At 37.8% G+C, this 13,771-nt stretch overlaps 1 protein-coding gene across 1 annotated transcript; it reads left to right on the top strand.

Moving 5' to 3' along the window:
- The first annotated feature begins 6,707 nt into the window (after window positions 1–6,707).
- Window positions 6,708–13,420, top strand: LOC112252813 (homeobox protein EMX2). Its single transcript, XM_024424439.2, has 3 exons — window positions 6,708–7,442; window positions 8,837–9,021; window positions 10,477–13,420. Exons 1-3 carry the CDS (start codon window positions 7,055–7,057, stop codon window positions 10,648–10,650), a joined length of 747 nt encoding a protein of 248 aa, XP_024280207.1. The 5' UTR covers window positions 6,708–7,054; the 3' UTR covers window positions 10,651–13,420.
- The last annotated feature ends 351 nt before the right edge of the window (window positions 13,421–13,771 follow it).

The following is a 13,771-nucleotide window of genomic DNA, read 5'->3' as shown; positions in this document are numbered from 1 at the left end:
ATAGCCTAAACCAGAAAGGCCAGGGTGATGTATAAATACAAAACGAAAAAAAGCCTAAAAAGAAAATTCATCAAATATAGGGCTAATGTAGATTGTTTGATTGTTTGATATATGCTGCAAATATAGGGCTGTCAAATGCATAAATATTATTCCGTTGGGTACACATCTGTGGTTGTATTTTTTTCTTTCAAAAAAGTTACCTTTATAGGGAACTGGGGTAAACTGTTTTTCATGTCAATTTAAAAGGAGTCGGCCAACACCGTAGTCTGAAAAATCAGGTTGGATATGTCAACACGCACACACAGTCACACAAACACGCACACTTTTAGTTTCGAAAATCTCGGCCGATTAAAATGTGCAATATTAGGGCTATGATTATGAAGATAGGGGAAGTTGTGTTGGCCAATATGTTTTTTTTTTCTCGACAGAATTAGTTCGCAAAAGTGTAGCAGAGTGCAAATGTTATGATACAGCGTATTGGTTTTACGTGAAGGCTGTAGAAAATACTAGTCCTACTTTACAAAGCTTATCATTCAGCAATATTTTACACGTGTATTTTTTCAATAGTCATTATGCAAAAAGGTTGGCTCTAGAATAGTTAGTAGGAATTATTCTGCCTCAACAGCTATTTTCATCCGTTTCAATTTGATGAACATGGAAAAATATTACATGATTATATTAGCTTACTATATTAGATATGTCAATGCATCGTAGCCTATGTTGTGACTTAATAATCGATTACTTTATTATTTGGGGGGGGATAGTTTGAAATGCTTCATCTTTACACACAATTTTGATAATTAAATAGGCTAGGCCTATATCAGTGCCTTCAGAAAGTATTCACACCCCTTAAACTTTTCCACATTTCTCTGTGTTACAGCCTGCATTTAAAATTGATTAAATTTACATTTTTAACATGATTTTTTTGAATGGCTATTTTATCTCTTTACCCCACACATACAATAATCTGTAAAATCCCTCAGCCAAGCAGTGGATTTCAAACAAAGATTCAACCAAAAAGACAATGGAGGTTTTCCAATGCTTCACAGCAAAGAAGGGCACCTATTGGTAGATGTGTAAAAAACTAAAAGCAAACGTTGAATGTTATCCCTTTGAGCATGGTGCAGTTATTAATTAGACTTTGGATGGCATATCAATACACCCAGTCACTACAAAGATGCAATTGCCGTAGAGGAACTAAACCACTCAGGGATTTCACCAATGGTGACTTTACAACAGTTAAAGAGTTTAATGGCTATGATAGGAGAAAACTGAAGATGGATCAACAGCATTGTAGTTACTCCACAATACTAACCTAACTGACAGAGAAGGAGTCCTGTACAGAATATACCAAAACATGCATCTTGTTTGCAACAAGGCACTTAAGTAAATGCTGCAAAAAATGTGGCAAATCAATTAACTTTTTGTCCTGAATACAAAGTGTTACGTTTGGGGTAAATACAATACAATACATTCGTAAGTACCACTCTCCATAGTTTCAAGCATAGTGGTGGATGCATCATGTTATGGGTATACTTGTAATCAGTAAGGACTAGGGAGTTTTTCCAGATAAAAAAATTATGGAATGGAGCCAAGCACAAAACCTAGTTCAGTCTGCTTTCCACCAGACACTGAGAGATTAATTCACCTTTCAGCAGGACGATAGTCTAAAACATAAGTCCAAATCTACAGTGAATGTTTCTGAGTGGCCGAGTTCCAGTTGTGACTTAAATCTGCTTAAAAATCTATGGCAAGACCTGAGAATGGTTGTCTAGCAGTGACCAACAACCAATTTGACAGAACTTTCAAAATAATAATGGGCAAATATTGCACAATCCAGATGTGGAAAGCTCTTAGAGAATTACCCAGAAAGACTCACAGCTGTAATTGCTGCCAAATGTGATGTTAACGTGTATTGCTTCAGGGGTTTGAATACTTATCTAATCAAGATATATTCCTGTTTTATTTTTCTTCATTTTTTTTTGTTATACAAATGTTAGAAGTTTTCTTCCACTTTGACATTACATTACATTAGTAATTAGTACATTAGTATTTTGTGTAGAAAGTTGACCCAAAAAAATACAATGAAATAAATTTGAATCTCACTTCGTAACACAACAAAATGTGGAAAAAGTCAAAGGGTGTGAATACTTTCTGAAAGCACGATACAAAGCGATGACATAATATGTTTCTCGATGAGTACAATTTCTAAGACATAGTTCAGCCATTTTTCTCACATTCTTGTTGTTTCCTGTAACTGAAATTAACACATTTAGAGTGTTAGTAAAGAATAGTTAAGCTGCAACTTTTTAATAACGGGTGTAAAAAGCATACTAATAATTCTACCGCACTATCACAAGATGTCCACCGGAGGCCGGCAGCGCACCATCGCTGAATGTTGGTCAAAACCATAGAGAAGAATAGAGGACTGTTGTTTGTGTCTGTCCGTTTATGGCGTCTGTGAGAGTACCTGCAGCTCCTTTGAGGCCATCTCGATTTTGAAGTATTGAATTTCTTCCTCTACTACTTCTATGAGTTGGTAAAGAAACTGAAAGGGTGCATACTGCCACCTGCAGTGTGTTGTTTGAACAGGTATAAAGTCAAGGTTGGCCGATTTCACATCGACAGGGCTGTAGTCGAGCTGGTTGAGAACTTCAAGTTCTTTGGTGTCCACATCACTGAGGATCTATCATGGTCCACACACACCAACACAATTGTAAAGAGTGCGCAACAATGTCTTCTCCCCCTCAGGAGGCTGAAAATGTTTGCCATGTGCCCTCAGATCCTGAAAAAGTTCTACACCATGCACCATTGAGAACATCTTGACTGGCTGCATCACCGCTTGGTATGGTAACTGCTTGGCAACCAGCTCTACATCGGGTAGTGCGTACAGTCCTGTACATCACTAGGGCCGAGCACCCTGCCATCCAGGAAATTGTCAGACTCCAGCCACCCAAGTCATAGACTGTTCTGTCTGCTACTGCACCGGAAGCAGTACCGATGCACCAAGTCTGGAACCAACAGATTCTTGAACAGATTCTACCCCCAAGCCATAAGACTGTAAATAGTTAGTTAAATAGTGAACCAAATAGCTACCCGGGCTATCTGCATTGACCCTTTTTGCACTAACTTTTATTGACTCATCACATACACTGCTGCTACTGTTTATTATAGGTCATTTTATTCCTAGTTATATGTACATATCTACCTCAATTACCTCGTACCCATGAACATCGACTCGGTAATGGTACCTGTGTATGTAGCCAAGTTATCGTTGCTCATTTTGTATTTATTATTACTTTTATTATAACGTGTTTTACTTTTCTATGATATCTCTATTTTCTTTCTCTCTGCATTGTTGGGAAGGGCCGTAAGTAAGCATTTCACTGTTAGTCTACACCTGTTGTTCATGAAGCATGTGATGAATAAAATGTGATTTGATTTACTGCCACTTGACGTTATGGAATGTTTGCACACAAGAATAAATCTATAAATCATTGGATGATCCCCCTGATAACCCGGATAGAATTATGTGATTCTTCCTTAACCCTTAGGAAGTCCCACCCACTTAACTACTTAAAAATGGTGAAAGTAGTCAATGGGCGCTGCTCATGCTACAAGATAGGCTTTTGGGTACTAGATTCCTCTATCTATCTCTATGGTCAAAACCAAGAAGTCGCACGAACCATAATGGTTTAGAACCATCCGTCATGGATGCTGTAAAAAAAAAAGTTGAGTTTTACCAAAATAATCTAGGACTATATAAACAGATGTGCAACGGAAATTTTTAAAAACTGCAACAACAACAAAAATCTATGATAAACAAACGATTATCCGCGTAAGTACATATTTACATTGCCAAGGCTACCAGTAGGTGACGCAGTTTTGAACAGCTAGCCTACTGAACCTACACCCATGAGAAACGCTCCTTCATCCCTGGTTCATTGAATGGATTCCAATAATAAACAATCCAAAGAATGAGACCAGTGTAATATAAGGGAATCTTGCTAGCTATATTATTAACAATGTTTTTATTCATTTACCTCTTAGCATCAATTCACTAAAGTAGATCTAACTGAGTAGACCTATATTTATTCGTTACTACATAGGCATGTGGCCTATTGTTATTATTATGCTATTAATATCATAATTTCTGGAAAATAATACTGATGAACTAATAATAACTAATAACAATAATAATAATAGTTCTATTTTTTTATATTATTTTATTATCACTAATATTCTGCCTTAGTGCTGAAGTAGATGCATTAGCCTACTGTTTATCAGACTGTAACTGCAAAACGTCCGTTATCTCATTGACTAATGCAGGCCATTATGATATATAGGCCATCTGATGCCTGGAGTATGCCAGACAATGTCTTGCTGTTGGGCTACACAAAAAAGCAGCAAGCTGCACCGTGTACAGAAAAGGACAAGCAAGATAATAACAAAAAAACAGAGACATCCCACTGACCCTTCCACCACTACAGTCACGGAGAGAGCAAGCAGCCGTAAGATTGGTCACTGCCATGAACCAACCTGACCACCCTCCACCTGATCTCCTACCACAGAGAAAGGGAGACAGTATTGGCAGAGTCCTCTGAAACCAGAACCGACTGTCCAAAATCAACGCAAGGACAAAAAGGCTGGTCAATTCTACCACAGCCACAGCCATCAGACTTTGATTTTGTGATTTTTTTTAACTGTATTTTTTCCTAAGACATGGGACCTTTTTAATTTAATGTAATATATTGTGTTTTTTAAAATATTGTCTAAATGCCACTGTGCATTCTGCAAAATGTAGTCTTGCGGACGGCGTGTATGAATTAAATAAATCAATACAGGCCTATGGCAGATAAAATGTCAATCATATGCACAGGATGTTTCGAAAGACATATGGGACCTTTTCAATTGAATGCAATATCTTGTGTTTTTTAAGTGTTGTCTAATTGTAACTGTGCATTCTGCAAAATTCAGTATTGTGGACTGCGAGCGTGAATGAAATAAATCAAATCAAATCAGGCCTACAGCAGGTCAAATGTAAATCATACGCACAGGACCTTTTCAAAGACACTGCACATAGAGGGAAATAGTGCATATTCCTACGCAAGGAGACAACGGCCTACAATGGTGCAATGTTGCAATATCGATGTGCAACACAAATGCTTATTGGGGTTATAATGTATTAAAATAACACAATGCGTGCTGACTTCAGTTAAATTTTCATCATCCCAGCTTTCAGGTACAAGCCATGGCTTGCTACCATGTTATCATAAGATCGACTTGGCACTAAAGCCTACATGAGCTGTCCCGACGTAAAATTTGTTCAACTGAAGTCATCCTTCGATATCTTTCTTTTATATTTTTAAGTAAATCTTAGATTTAATTCGCAAAAGTGTAACCTTGGCATAATATGAATTGACCTAATTAATAATCATAATCATCCATTTTTTAATGGATTTGTTGTTATTCATAATAATTTTACCATCAATGTAATGGGCTTGTAGTAATGCAGGACGGATTGGCCACGTAGATCTAATAAGCAGAACATCGCAAACAAAGTTAAACTACCGAGACTCATAGCCCGGGCAGATTTGGACTCACAACCCATAGCATTTTCTTATAGTCTACTTGTGGGTTGAATCATATGTCCCCGAAGATGAGCATCAAAATTATGACAGTGACTTAAAAACCTACAGTTAAATGAAAGAAACACATATTTATCTTATTCCAACTGAGGTCCTTTATTGGATTAAGAAAACCATCATGCGCATTTTCATGGAATTCAGCAATAGCAAAATAATGAAGATATCACTAAGACATGGAGACCTATTGCGGCATATAATATGCTATATGTTACAGGTGGATTTATTATTATGGTACAGACATTTCCGCTAAATGAATGGTCAAATAAAAGGCATACCAAATACATTTCTAAACTCGTGCGTGTGTATAGGCCTGTATCTTCCTATGCACTTTGTAAACCTCAAATTACAAATGATAAACCTTTCGTCAGTGAATGCTTGACTTGCATTGAGCAGAAATTAGCCTACGCAAAAAAAAGTTGTGTTTAGGGTAATTTACGTAGGCCTAAATTAAATGGGTCGTTTATATGTCAATACAACAAACCAACTGCACTGAATATAGTGTGGATCCAATATCCATCGTCCCAATCTTCCGGCCAATAGAAATTGGGGAGCCTTCAACCCCTAACTAATCACAAACTGATAGGAGAAAATGAAAACACGGAGAGACGAGGCCAGGGTATGTAGTTGGGTATGCTGTAATTACCATAATAATGGTAAATACAAATTAATATAAAAGGTATCCCTAAAATGTAAAATCGGTCAACTCCTATTTAAACAGAACTATGTGGTGGCTATTGGTAAACACACCCAGGTCAATGGTGTAGGCTACATTTTATACTAACAACGTATCACACTTATGTCAAAGAATGTTAAACCGACTCTTAGCCCCATACTTCAACATAAAACTCAACACTGATAAACATAAAGGCCCCTTTAAGACCGACTGTCCTCAGGCCTTATCGGTAGACAAAAATGCAAACGTAAGTACCTTGAGCTTTTCTACTGGTTCAGCTGAGTAGCCTATGTAAAAATGTTCTGAAGATCTGGTTCTGAACGAATCCGTTCCGTTTTGCTTGAGTCCGCCTCTCCGTGCCTGTTCCTATTGACGCACTTAAAGACTCTTCCCTCAACCTTAAGGCGAGTAGCAGCGACCAATCACCATGCCATTACAGGCTTCAGAGGAAGCTGTTTATGTGACTCCAGTGCTAATTAGGCTCATGAACTAACAAATCGCTTGCACAACTGGTGAGGAACCGATCACATCCATGGATTGTCTGGCGCAGTTGACCACCTTTATGGCTATTTGTTGATTTGTTGTTACTTTGGCTTCTATTCTTGCTGCACTCTTCGTTCCAAAGTTATTTATGCTGACAAACTTTCTCGGTGTGGAGTAGTAACCTATTTTTTTTTACGAAGAACGCCTGCACCTCTTAAACTCTAAGCTGGGGAATCTTGACTATCAAACCATGTTTCAACCTACACCGAAGAGGTGTTTTACTATAGAATCGTTGGTAGCGAAGGATAATCCTCTACCAGTGTCGAGGTCTGAGGAGCCCATACGACCAGCAGCTCTGAGCTATGCAAACTCCAGCCAGATGAATCCATTTCTGAACGGGTTTCATTCCAGCGGCAGGGGCGTCTACTCTAATCCGGACTTGGTGTTCGCTGAGGCGGTCTCACATCAGAACAACTCCGGTGTCCCAGTTCATTCGGTACCACCTCCACACGCGTTGGCTCACCCACTTTCATCCTCACATAGTCCGCACCATCTTTTTGCCAGCCAGCAAAGGGACCCCTCAACTTTTTACCCATGGCTAATACATAGATATAGGTACTTGGGTCACAGATTCCAAGGTAGGTTGAATTTACATTTGTCTTTTTAACGCATTTATTACTTATTTATGCTGTTAAGCCCTTTTTTTGGATGTTCCATAGCATTTATGTATGTAGGCCAATATAACATGTAATTATGAGAATAAAGAAACGAATGATAAATATCAGTGAGCTATCGAATTTTGGAAATATATGTGCTATCGCCTTGTCTCGAACAGTTTTACAAACTGTTTTTGTCTGTTATAATTAGAACACTGTTCAACTGGAATAGGCTAGGGTACTTTTAGTAGCCTAATGTACGGCATAGTATTTCTCTATGTGGTGACACGGGTTCAAATTATATTTTGCTGGTAGTCTATAGCCTATAATTTTCCATTTTGTAAAAAAAAAAGGAATTGCAAAGAGTGGACTTTAAAAAGTCCTTTAGCATCTAAAACATTTAATTGAAACAAAAATAAGCATAAAACCTTACAACTGGAAAGTGTAGGGCTATATAATTAATTGACTTGTTATTTTTAACAAAAAAAAAAGATTATTGAAAAATAAATAATGATTTAATTTAGCCTAGATATTTACTTCATGTTTAAACTGAATGCAAATCAACTTAACTACATTGATAGATGCCTGTGTAATTTTTTTGTAATCATCCGTGCCTTGGAATAGGCATTGGGTCGTATTTGTGGGCTATGTTTTTATTGCCCAAACTGCTGTTTACGAAATTGTACACAATGCACTATTTTAAAATCGCACTATTAATTTATCGTCCCCCAAATTGGACTGTCATATTAGAAAATTATATTTTTTTGCTGGTGGATGCACATAATCTTTTTCTGAAAACAGTGACATGCAAATTGTATAATAAGTGAACGATCTGTTTTCATAATGGTTATTTTAATAAGGGTCTTGATAGTAATTCTGCCCCCCAAAAAATGTTAGGCTAATGTAGTCTATTTAATTCTCCACCATATACTTACAGTATACCAGTGACTGTAGGCTAATGTTAAAAAGAAAAGTTGAAAAGGGTTAGGCTATAGAGGCTTCTAGGCCCCTTTGTGATTGTAGACCATTGTGTTGCTATTTTGTATGTGTAGGCCTAGTGTTTTTAGGATAACCAAAGACTGTATCGAAACGGCGCTTATTTTAGCCACTGCATAGCCCTATTGTTTCCATTTGAATAATATAAACTGTATCAATTTGCTATTGTTAAAATTATTGCAAAAAAAATTGTCAAGGTGTTGCTTGTGACTAAATTGGTTTCAATGTTCAATTGAGTGTTGCCGTAGACTTTAGTCAAAAGTTAGAAGGCCCAAGTCTGCGGTATAGCCAAATTATGAGGATAGCATCATCATCTCTTTAGCCTCAGTTTGCAACGTAAGAGTGGTCATAATTAATATCCCTCCCATTGTCGTTTTCAGGTAACGAAACAAGCCCGGAGAGCTTCCTTTTGCACAATGCACTGGCCAGAAAGCCCAAAAGAATTCGGACAGCTTTTTCCCCTTCCCAACTTCTGCGGCTTGAGCACGCATTTGAAAAAAACCATTACGTCGTAGGTGCCGAACGAAAACAGCTTGCGCACACCCTTAGCCTCACAGAAACTCAGGTAAGAAAATGAATTGAATATTCACAAGTGTATCGTTAAGTCCGCATTAGACCTACTTTGAATAGGGGATGGATTTAAAAGACGATTGTGTCAAGTTGCACCAGACCTGACATGACGCACAGGTTTGTGGGGTGTTTTTCAAGGGGTGTTTTATAGCCTGTAGGCCTACCTACATTAGGCTATAGGACAATAATAACTTGTTTTCGTGTTGGCTACGGAATCTGTGAATATGCTAAATGTCTATGAATAGGCTAATTATTTATTGGAAATTCATATGCCAGCCTATAAGTGACATTACGAGAATTATTTATTCATTTCTTGAAAACACGACAATGTGTTGTCTATTGGGGTAAACTTCACACATGCTATGGTTAATCCGTATTGCAAGTCAAATTTAAGAATTTCACATAGGCCTAAATGCTATTCCATTTTAAAAATTGAAATGAAGGGTGGGAAATGATATAAATGAAAACACACGTTTATTCATTTTTCAAAATTAGGCCTACTATTGGATTGACCTGTAAACCCACAGTTTCAGAGATACAAAAATAAATGTCTACATCACCATCGGTGATGCTTTTAGTTGGATGAAATCAATGATCATTGTACAACCTCGTTGGGTTGAATTACTTTGTTTTGGGAAAAAAAAGGTTTCCATTCAAAATGGAGGGCAATTAACCAGTTAACCAGTTAACCATTTTAAAGGATCTATGGCACGCTAAAAAGAATGAGACGGACTCAATGAATTTCCCTGGCCATATTTAAGATCGTATTTGTGCCTATCAGCTTGTGGAACGGTCGGTGTCTTTTGTCCCAGTGTCACCACCGGCTCTTCTCTAAACGGAGGCTTTCAGAGGGGAATGAGGGAGAAATTAACCATCACCCACTTCAATTAGCTGACTGAAAGCACATTAAATGCACCTCACTTGCCAAGCTGTCAGACGGATGGCTTGTATATATTAATATTGCCCACTAGCCTATTGATATGAATTTACAAAAGGCTTCAAATTAACAAGCAATGTGGCTTTTACATTTTTGGGGAAATTATTAGAAATTAAATGACAATTATTTGTTATGCATTGCATATTCGTGGGTCTGTTTGCGCCCGTTTTTTTCGACCAAGGGGACGTCAATGTCTGGTAATTGTCTTATGTTTGTACTATTAAAAAAATAGAGTATGCAATACATGCCATTTTTGACCTAGGCAATATCCCATCTGAAAATAACCGTACTTCTAGCCTAACTTGTAAGTAATTTAGGGCCTATAGCATTGGGCAAATTTTCACACAGCGATCTATGAGAGCCTATGCAAAAATGCTAGGCCTTTGCACTCCTTTTATAGTCTATGCTTGTATCTCTTTTGCTATTCTGCTATTTGAATTCTAACTTTACGCACATGGATAGTTTTTGTTTAGTATTTTGGTATTTATTGTAGCCTTTATTTATTTCCCTTAGGTAAAAGTGTGGTTTCAGAACCGAAGAACCAAGTTCAAGCGTCAAAAGTTGGAGGAGGAGGGTTCAGATTCGCAACAGAAGAAGAAGGGGACCCATCACATAAACCGATGGAGACTCGCAACTAAACAAGGATCGGGAAGCCCGGAGGAAATTGATGTAACTTCAGACGATTAAAATACAAAATTGTTTGAACCTGGGACAGCCGTGTGGCGTGAAGGATGACATGGCTAAGGATGCTGTGTACAGAGAGACAGAGAGAGGGTAAAGCCAATGTCACATTTCGATTCTTCGGAGATCGGCAGCTGAGGGTGAGAGATCCGATTGGTGGCACTGCTGTCACTACCACGGGTCTGGCAAACCATATCAAATTGCCCAGGCAAAAGTGATTGACAGTATAGCAGTCCACCTACCTGACCACCTTCCACGCATCAACCCACCACTACAATCTCCCACGAACCACCCAAAAATTAATCTCCAATTCACATTGGACATTTGCACTTCTGAAAGTTTCTAAATATGAACGTTTCCACTCAAGATACCAAAATCCACAACTGTTTTTGTAAAACTTAAATTGCATGGTAGACTTTCTGGTAGTTGTTTTAATTTGATAATTTTCTCAAAAACAACTTTGTTTTAACTCTATTTTCAATCTCAGAGATGTTGTGCTTCTTCCTTTTTACAAAGTGTGCAGTCTTTTAATTAATGATTATCGTGTTAAAGTGATTGTGAGAACAGTATGAAGTAGCAGTGCTGCGTTATAGTGTTTTTAAAGAAAATGTATTTCGAAAACTTTATAAAAGTTTATCAAACCACAGATAAAGTACTTAAAGGGAAAGTATCCAGGACATTCCTTAAACCTAAAGCTTTACCATGTCTCCGTTATTCTGTCACGAGCATATTGTCAGGATTTGACCCTTCCGTGAGAGTTGCCACAAAGGACTAATGCAAGAATTGACTGCCGTAGAGGCGAGAAAACGTCAAGCACTGAGCGTATCCATGTACAGAGATACTAAAAGTTAATGTTTCTGTTAAACCCTCTTTTATCAGAATGTAAATAATGTTGTGTTTGTGTTAAGTTTGCTACAATTTTAACACAAAGTATACTTCCAAGAAGTATGTAATTGTTAATATTTTGTCAATAAAGTTTTATCAATATGTTGCGCGCGGAGTAAAAGTAGGGTTTTGATTTTAGATCAACTTTCATATCTTGACATTTTATAAAGAGACCTGTTACGCTCTTCAATTCAAGCGTGTATTATTTAACAATTTTTATAGGCTATTGGCTGCCACCAATCACCCGCTTCATATATCTTGATTTTCGTCAAACCAGTCTCACAATTAGCCTATATTTGAGATAGGCCTATGACTAATTTTAGAAGAAATCCAGACAATGTGGCTTGTTAAAATGAACTTATAAAATCCAAAATAATTTGTCTGTGGCAAGTGCATGGTTGTTTTTTCCGGTGGTTCATTTGCTCCTCAGTCTGATAGACTGCATTAATCCGTTTTTATTTAGAGGGGCAGCGTCTGGTCTGTTCAGGCTACAAAGAGTCCTACGAGCTTTTGTGAAAGTGCAAATCAGTTTAGGCAATTATCATGCGAGTAATATGAGGGGGAAAGGGGATGCATTGCCCAGTGGTCCACTTTAATCTCTTAATCCGTGGATCCAAGGGGGCTTGGTTGGACATAATTTAGTACAATCTGACTACCCCTCACGAAGCGATAAGGGAAGGTTGCAATGTGCAGCAAAATGAGATCTTTGTTTAAAATCTTGTCTCCGACAGCCACGAGTAGGATATGCGTACACGCGCTCTTCCCACAAATTGATCACAAACAAAACAGCGTCAACGCATGTATACGCTTTTCACATTTGATTTTTTTTAGCCTATTACGCTTGTACGGCAAAAATACATTATATATATATTTTGGTTGTTTTTACATCTAAGAGCTTAATAGAACAACGTTGTTGTTTTTTTACAAGTGACTCAAACTTAACATTTGATTATTTATTTATTCAGAAAAACCCATTGACACCAATGTCTCATTCACAAGGGTGCCCTGGTCACAGTAACACACTTAAATACAATATGGAAACAAAACAGCCATCGATACAATGTAAAAGAAGAGGAAATAAATACAGCACAACACAATTTAAGAAAAACGGTTATATTCCTCAGCTACAAAATGTTATATTCCTCAGCTACTAAATCCTCAGTCAATCATTTAAATTGCCATAGCCGCACTAGAACATCCTATTGTAATGAGTTTTGTGAATTGTTTGAGTAGTGAGATGCATTAAAAGTAAGAAAGGATTTACCTAATTCGGTGGAGATCCGAGGAACCTCAAGAGTTAACCAACTCTGTGAAAGGGTTTGGTATCTCGTGTTTTTATGCTTCAACAACGAAGTTAGGTAAGTTGGAAAGCTTGGGTAGTAGAGTTTTGTAAACAGAAAGGGAATATTGAAGTGACCTCCAGGACTTTAATGGGGACCAGCTAACCTTTTAATACATGATGCAGTGATGCGTATTAAAACCGCAACCTGTGATAAATCGAAGGGTTTTGGTAGACAGCATCCAACGGTTTAAGAGTAGTGGCTGCTGCATTCTGGTAACTGGTGTCACCATAGTCAAGAACTGTCAGGAAAGTTGACTACAATATGCTTCCGGGTGTTTAGAGAGAGGCGTTTAAACTAGCTCATCAGCATGTTTTTTTTTTTTTTTTTTTTTTTACCCTTGCCAATCCAAATGCCCAGATATTTATAGGAACCCGATCAATGGAAAGTTGGGAAAAAATGCACATCAAATTGTTTTAAATGTTGCAAAATTAAACTGTATTATATTTACACTATGTATCTCCTAAACATGTGAAATCCCCACCATGCACAGTGTATGATGTGAGGTGTAGTGTCTATTTCTATAATTGTTTCACATCTTGAAAAGGAGCTTTTCGGAGGGGGTGGTGTGGGGGGGGCTATAGGCCTACATACAAACTACGGTCCCCATATATGGATGGGGAGTTTTAATCGGCCCATGGACTATAACAGCAATAAGAATCTTCAGAGAATACCATTAGCTTTGAAAAAACCCTAAAAGCTTTATTACAAACCCAGCTTTGAAATAGGGGGATTAGAGGGCTGAAAAGGTCCCACAATAGTTAGAAGAAAAGGTTTCATGCTAATGAGGTTAATGCCCTTTGTATCTCCGGACTCCACAACTTCATTACTCCTATCTCCGGCAACACCGAGCGGCTCAGAGCGCGCAATCCACTCGAGCTTCTCCCTACCCTGCCTAAAGA

This window comes from Oncorhynchus tshawytscha, linkage group LG06 (assembly GCF_018296145.1).
Source record: "Oncorhynchus tshawytscha isolate Ot180627B linkage group LG06, Otsh_v2.0, whole genome shotgun sequence".
In the NCBI taxonomy this organism is placed as follows: Eukaryota; Metazoa; Chordata; class Actinopteri; order Salmoniformes; family Salmonidae; genus Oncorhynchus; species Oncorhynchus tshawytscha.
Note: the sequence above shows the minus strand (reverse complement) of the source record. Positions and strands in the feature narration are given on the sequence as shown.

Excerpts from the sequence above, each read along its gene's own strand:
- LOC112252813 (XM_024424439.2), top strand. The coding sequence starts at position 7,055 with ATGTTTCAACCTACACCGAAGAGGTGTTTTACTATAGAATCGTTGGTA. Across the intron at positions 7,443-8,836 it reads CTTGGGTCACAGATTCCAAG|GTAACGAAACAAGCCCGGAG; the intron begins GTAGGTTGAATT and ends TGTCGTTTTCAG. Across the intron at positions 9,022-10,476 it reads TTAGCCTCACAGAAACTCAG|GTAAAAGTGTGGTTTCAGAA; the intron begins GTAAGAAAATGA and ends TATTTCCCTTAG.